At 38.6% G+C, this 7,651-nt stretch overlaps 1 protein-coding gene across 1 annotated transcript in view; it reads right to left on the reverse strand.

Annotated features, from left to right (window-relative positions):
* Positions 1 to 6,640: 6,640 nt before the first annotated feature.
* Positions 6,641 to 7,651, reverse strand: part of EEF1E1 (eukaryotic translation elongation factor 1 epsilon 1) — a 17,401-nt gene continuing 16,390 nt past the window's right edge. Inside the window, exon 4 of the mRNA XM_027899723.1 lies at positions 6,641 to 7,307. Within this exon, the coding sequence (XP_027755524.1) occupies positions 7,167 to 7,307 (141 nt within the window). The 3' untranslated portion in view covers positions 6,641 to 7,166. The remainder of the gene's footprint in view (positions 7,308 to 7,651) is intronic.

The raw sequence follows: 7,651 nt of genomic DNA on the forward strand, positions 1-7,651 counted from the left end.
CCTGCCCGGCCGTGCCCGCAGAGCTTCCGCAGGGCCCCGGTGCCGCGGCGTGAGATCATCGCGGCGCGCCCGCCCCGCCGCGGCACCGCCCCCAGACACACCCCCGGGATTTTGGCTGTGCCATGGGTGTTCTTTCAGGAGGAGAGAAGGGCACGGGTCCGCACAAGGGGAGCAGAGCCGGTGGATGGAAATATTAATTAGGCAACTAGCAGATATAAGAATTATTTAGAAAACTGTTCCCTTCCACATCATCTTTTTTTCACCCCAAAATAACCACCTCTTGCAACCTATAGTATTTATATTTTCCCATTTGAATTCAAAGCACATAAGCAACTGACAATCACCATTAGATTACACTAATGCTCATATATTAATAACATCTGTAGGATATTCCGGCTGGCTCCATCATCACTAATAATCTGGGGTAGAATTTTTCAAATGTTAATTTTATCCCTTTCCTGCCTAGCGGCCATTCTTTTGTAGTCTCTCTCCCGAACAAGTTATTTCCCCCTCTAAGCCCTATGCTCCAGCTTTGTATTTTTTAAAGAGGAAATCCTGTAGTTAAGGGGCTTTGCAACTGCTGCATTTCTAGAAAACAGTTCTTACCTCATGAATAATGTCAGGTTCAGAATTATGGGAATGCAACAAGGGCAAATCCTGTGACAGGCAGCTGCATTGGTTTCTAGGACTACTGTCCTGAAACCATTCCTCCTCTGTTTGAATAGTATTTTTTTTAAAGAATATGCTTTATTGTTGCATTTATGTCTCTTTTGTTGTCCCCCCCACTCCCTGCTCACTCTCACTGCCCCATCAAGCTTATTTTCAAAACATATTCAAAAAAATTAAGGAGGACTTAAAGAGGTGATGGCTATAAAAAGACAATACTTGTGGAGCCCCTAACCTGTCAGTTTGTAGAAAGTAGTCATCAAGTCACAAAAATATGGAAATAGCTATGGCTTGGAGCATGAAAATCAACATATGTAGTCATCATGTATTTTTTTGGAAGATAGGCTAAACAACCTCTGTCACTTTTGCCGTGCAATGGAACCCGCTTTCTCTTTTAGGGATCGCCCTGCCACTTCCCATTAGCATTAGCAGCACTCTGAATTGCAATATCTTCAGATGAACGTGCCGAGTCCTGTCATTTCCCCCACAGGCTGTCTAGCAATGATAATCCACTAAAGTATTGTTTCATCCAAGTGGCGGTGTCCGAGTCAAATGCCGGCAACAGGCAGGGAAACCCAAACCTGTTGAGGCAGACATCTGCCCGGATGGGAGGAATCGGAGCGACGGCCCTTAAGAGGGCGAGGCGGGGGACATACTTTGTGCCAGCAGAATAAGTCCATGGGCTGCACCCGTGATGGGAGACCAAGACCACGATCGTGATGGCTGGAAGTTTGCGGGCTGCGATGCCGATGCTGGCCAAAGCAGGCCCGGGGCTGCGCTTTGGAGGAGTGCCTTGTCACATTAGCCGTGCGGCTACTGTATTTGATGCTCAACCTGCATGGACAGGCCTGCCAGGCAGAAACTGCTCAGGCAGATGATGCTAGGGAGGACAAAAATTATCCACCGCAAGACTAAAAAGACAGATGACACCCAGCAGGAACAGCAAGCCAAATCTGCAGAATCCACAATGCAGCTGGCTAGCCCGGGGCTACCTGCCTCTTTGAAGAGGAATAGACATCACCTACGAGCTGTCAAATTAGATCACCAGCCTGAAAATGCTGAAAGAGGTTTAGTTCCTCCAACAGAGGAGGGAAAGTTTAATAGATGAAAATCTTCCTAAAGGGGCCAAGGTAGTGTGGGAGGGGAAAAGGGAATCCTTCAGATGCAGCAACAATGAACAATTACTCACCTTCTGCCTGCCTGTAGAGTGGGAGATGGTATGCGTGGTGTTCCGCAGCAGCTGCGGTGGCTGTAGTCACTACCAGCATGGAAAAAAAAGGCCACGCCTGCAGGAATGTGCAGAGAGCAGCAACAAGTAATGCTTGCTACAAAATCAATCCCCCTCCCAAATCTGTGGTGTCTTTATATCTCGCCCTGGAGCTGGGCTCTGAAGTACTATAAATCTAACATTTAAGACATGCAGCAGTAGGGTACGAAGATCCAGCCTGAATCTGAAAGCTTGGTGCAGCAAGAGGTGCGTGACTGCATTTCCCCTCACATTTCTTTTGCAATAAAATTGAAGCACAAGAAAACCCCCACACGTAATACAATTCAATTTTGATAAATAAAAAATAAATAAATTAGGATTACCGAGTGAGTAAGCATGTGCTCAGGTGTATGGTGAATATGAAGCCTGGCATTTCCATCAGGGACAGCAGCAGCATGATCCAATTAGAGATGCAAAGAAGAAATACTGCTCTTAGGGGGAAAATATTAAATGTAGCAATCCATTAAGCAGCTGCATCATTGCAATTACACTTTGAAGTTAAAGACTGTGAAACACACTAAAGATTAAAAGTGATCAGATTAAAAACCGAAAGGGGGGTAAAAAACCAAATAGGCCTACTGATCCCTCTTTCTAGTAAAAAAAATCAAAACAAGGTAGAAAAAAATTACATACTAGGTTCTGTATACACATACAATCATAAAATCAATTTATGGCTAAGCAAATTTACTTGGAGAAAAATCTACTCCCAATTTCAGCATTTATGGGGCAGACAAACCATAACTCACCTGCATAGATGCAAAGAGATCAGAAAGAATATGAACCAGACTTTTGAATAGAAGAGCTTACAACTGAATTTCTTGATGATTTTACAGTTCTATTCCTTTATTTCCATCTTTCTCAGCTAACCTAACATACTTTGTTCCAAATCAACAGCACTGACAAGCAGATTTTTGATCATCTATTGTCTTTTAACTGAGAATAAAGATACTCAAATTCTACTGTTTCTTCATCTGTATTGTTACTTGGGTGCATTTCATGGACAAAAGCACTTCTGAGTCACATTTTCATATAAAATAGTTAATATAAGGGAGTGTCTTATTTGAATTGCAAAGTACATCTATATTACACCCTGTCTCATCCCTGTAATAACTCAGGATCCACACCCACACTGAAGAGTCTAATGTTCCATCAGCTATAACTGAAATTAATGTATGTGTGTGTAAGAGAGAAGGAAACTAATGTTGAAGAATTATTTCATAAAAATACTCTGATGGGCTGTAACACCTATTAGGAAGTTTAAGATGTACCTCACAAAAAAACAGGCTCCCCTGTTTCTAGACCCATGAGCTTCCAAAGATTCAGGCAATAGTATGAAATTCCTGGGAGACAGGCTACTGAATTTAAAAATATTTTGAGGAGGGTGAGGTAAGCTATAGAAAAGGATTGCAAAATAAAAAAGATTAGAAGTATATGAAAATATTATCCCTTACAGGCAAACAACTAAGATGTTAGCTAGCAGACTTCACTGGCAAAAATTACACACTCTACACAAAGAATCTCTGGCAATTTGATAGGTGCAAAGCTCCTGAAAGCATGTATTTACTGTGGTTAATTACACTGTTTCAAATTGTAAACCAGAAGTAGTATCTCCTAATTTGTTTTCTCTGTATAAAAAAAATTATGCCAACTTGGTAGTTAAATCACTGATAACACAACAGGAATGTAACAGAAAGCATGTTGTACATTCAAGTTCTCATAAATAATTTCTTTACAGTTTTTCTGATGAAAAGCCTACACTTTAGTTCCATTTGAATGGCCAGATTTTCTTAGTACCCATGTCTAAACTGGAACAATTGGTTTTCTTTTGTTCAGAGTAATCTTTTCAAATTTATTTCTACTCACTCTTTTCTAATCCCATATTAAACCCGAATTTTCCTGAAAGTCACTGTTGCTCAGTTTTAAGTCTCAGAGCAATAACTACCCCTAGAGACTTCAGAAGTCAACACAAACTCTCACTTAAAAATGAAGTTATTACACATACAAAGACAACTAAAAATCAATACATTCCTAACATATTGATGCAAAACTCAAACACCTGTTTCAACCTGGCTTCTCTGCAAGCAGTAGTCATCTTGGCATTAAGAGGAAAAAGACAAGTCAAAGTGGTTAAGTGTAAGATTTCACTGAATGCTTAAAATTATCATATTTATTTCACTGTTGAATTCTTCAGTTGCTGAAAGGTTGTCATGAAGCACTATCTCACCATATGGCAACAACCTCAAGTCCCAGAGGCACATACTTAAAAGACCATAACATGTCAGGCCCCTTGAATAAATTAGAACAATTATGCAAAATAATAATATGCAATGAGGAGATATGTTAAGAAATGAAAGTGTTGCTGCTTATGAAATGCTGTGAAAATAAATTCCACACATCACTGTGGTCATCATCATCATCAAACTGCAAAGCAACACAAGTAAAACATCACAGTGTCCTTGAGCACTCAAAACCTAAATTTTAAGAAAGGAGAAAGGGGTTGTGAGGGACGAAAGTCTCTTTTACTAACGTTGAGTGAAAGTATAATAAAATATTATAGAAAGACAAGTGGAAGTACCTTTAAAAAAAGCTGAAGATTTGCCCATGCACACCCTTTATACCGACCATCAATGTTTATGAGTACACCTCATTTGTAAAAATTATGAAGTATAACTGTAAAAAATGTACCTCATACAGTCTCAGATAGACTCAGCCACATCTGAGTGATTTTGCAGAAGTTGTTTTACAGATTTGGATGTCCTTGATCAAAAGGCATTAGACAGAAAGGGGGAGATGGGAGAAAAATCAATACCATCTGGTTTTCCCAGTCATCTCTCTAAAGGCAAAGTCTCCATTCTTCATTGCTTTTAACCCTCTATCCCTTTAAGTTTCTCTGTGCAGGAGAGAGAAAATTGAAATATGCTAAAGTCACCATATGATAATGACCAAATGCCTTTTAGATAGTAAAGAGTTAAATATTATTAATCCAATTCTAAACATTTTATCTTTCTGCTAGGTGAATTTTTTTTATAGTATTTCAGTAGCAAGTAACACTTCTGTTCTACACCAGAGAAAATAAAACTGGCACAAGAGGCTAGGGGATACTGCAGTGGCAGCATGTAGGCACCGTGAGAAATCCCAATACTTGGAAACAGCAGCTATTTGGGATTAATAAAATGACACTTCATAGCAACATCTCTACAAAAAATGCCCGAAAAGATGACAGTATTGTTTTTAGCAATATTTAGCTCTGGTTGCATTTCAGTGGTCTCAGCTGTAACATAAGCTGCTGTTCTCACAGATGACGACTTCCAGACACTTCACAAAACATAAAATAATTCTCACTTGGAATAGGAGATAAAAACAGTAAATCTGTAAGATGAATGTGAAACTTCCCTAAACCCTGAACAAATACACTTATGATTCACACCCATGCTTCTGAAACTAAAACCAGTTCATTACAATAGAACCGAGTAAAAGTGTAGGCATTTTTTTAAGTCTTATCATCACTTGCTTCCATACATAATCAAGGGGAAAAGCAAACTCACTTGTATACATAATACATACTAGGTAGCAAACGTTTAAATAAATTGAGAATTAAGAGTGCAAGCACTGACAGCAAACACTTGAAGCTTTCCGGTAGTCAAATGCGAAAAATTTGGATCATGAAGTCTCCAACATGTTTGTACTAAAGCCCACTCCACAATTCTCGAACAGATCTCAAGATTTCAGTGAGATCTTTGTAAGTACAGAAGGTGAGCTTCTAAATAGCAAGGAACAAGAGTAGCTAACATGAGACGTGGCATAAGCAGAGATTTAAGCCCACTGAAAAATGATGAGAAATTTCTGAAATTAAGTATTTTCACTGTAAAAGTAACTTGGTGTACCTGTAAACCCTCTATAAAAAATTATATATATACAGAAAACACTTATTAGAGCCAAGAATTGTCCAGGTTATGCTTACCTTTACAAATTTCTTGTGTCCATTTGCGTGTCAGGACACCTTTTAATTATCTACTTACCTTTTTTTTTTTTTTTTTTAAGGATTGAGCATTATGAATGTTATAAAACATCTATCCAAGATATATCTTTGTATTTATATTTACTTGGTGGGAAGTTCCTAAAGCAGCACACAAGTTAAGACTAAAGAATGTTCAAGTGAAGTTGTCTGCTAAACACTGCTGTAGAAACCAATATAGAAGTCAATTTATCAATTAAAATATCAATTTTTTTTTCTTTCACGTGTTAAAAGAAATGTTAACTGAATTGTGCAGAAGATATTTATGCAATTAAAGTTAGCACTCTTAACTTTGTTAGAAATGGAGGGACCACATTCTACAGTTAAATGACCCGTCCACGTGTGGGACTCAACAAGAATGTTGCTGTTTTTAAAACCAACTTTAAAACGTTGCTAGTGAACTGACAGACCAGCTCAGTTTATCTTAAGCTAAGGTTTTTGACTGGTTTTGTTGAGGTGGGGTTTGGTTGGTTTTTTACAATCTTGAAACTTGCATTGACACTTTTGTAAGAAATGAAGTGAGGCACACACAAAAATCTTTAAGAATGCTAACTTTTCTACCCCCTTTGAAAGAAAATGTTTCTAGAATCAAAACAGTATACCACAAAATGAAGTAAGAAGTGAACTAACCTTTCAAATACTCATTTTCCTAACTGAATAAAAACTAGAAAGTTTCACAGCCAAATTAAAACTACAGTTTTAAAATAATTTATTCAGTCACATAAATACTTTGTAACATTTGCATGTTCCCTTTTTCACATCCTTGGCACACAATATAGCTCTTAACTTTTACAAAACTAGTGTAAACATCCATGGAAAACAAAATGAAAAGAAAGCAGGATGACGTACATAAAAATTCAATAAATAGCGAAAAGAGTGGATAATCGAAGGAAAATAACCAATTATTTCCTATAAAGATCACGTAATTCCACTTGAATGTTTAATTAAAGGAACTTAAATTTTTTTTTTAAAAAATAGTGAATTAAAACTCAGTTTCCATCTTTCTACCATTGCTGCATTTAATCAGATACATGATACAATTCTTTAGTTCAAATTCTTGAATGAACAACAGCAATTCAATGCAACTGTATTATCTGAGGAATTAACAGTTTTGGTTCACATACAGAAGGTTACAAAACAACATTTGCTACCAGTGGCTTTGGACAGTATAACTTCTAAACTCCCAAACCTCCTTCCAACACGACGTTAAGATTTTCCTTAATGAGCATTTGTGTATAATCTGTTCTTGATGAAGACGACATTAGACAGATGTTGCCGGACACCTGGGTAATGCTGAATGTGGTTGAACCAACGAGACACGTTAAGGTACTTCTCCTTTTCTTGCACTGTGAGGTCCACCTGCATGGGGAATAAACACAAGGCACCAGTAATACCAGGCACTGCCTCATTGGTGTCATAACACGTGGTAAGGCAAAATGAAAGTAGATAGTTTTACAAGTGATTTAAACTCAAGTATATAATAACGTCCAGTCTTTGCGAATGAAGAACCAGGGAAGGTCTTTCCACCTTCCAGCCTGCGCATTGGATTTTTTAGGTGAGACACAGTGTGCACGGAACTGAGCCCACCCTTTAATCCTGAGGTTCATCTGCCGGGGCCAAGCACGCTTGGACGGTGGCAGCGAGGTCCTCAGGACGTAGATGGATTGCCTTACAGGGCTAACGAGCTCCATCTGCCCGGGGAG

The sequence above is a fragment of the Empidonax traillii genome, unplaced genomic scaffold, assembly GCF_003031625.1.
Source record: "Empidonax traillii isolate 1590-97213 ecotype Southwest subspecies unplaced genomic scaffold, ASM303162v1 scaffold686:size905440, whole genome shotgun sequence".
Lineage (NCBI taxonomy): Eukaryota > Metazoa > Chordata > Aves > Passeriformes > Tyrannidae > Empidonax > Empidonax traillii.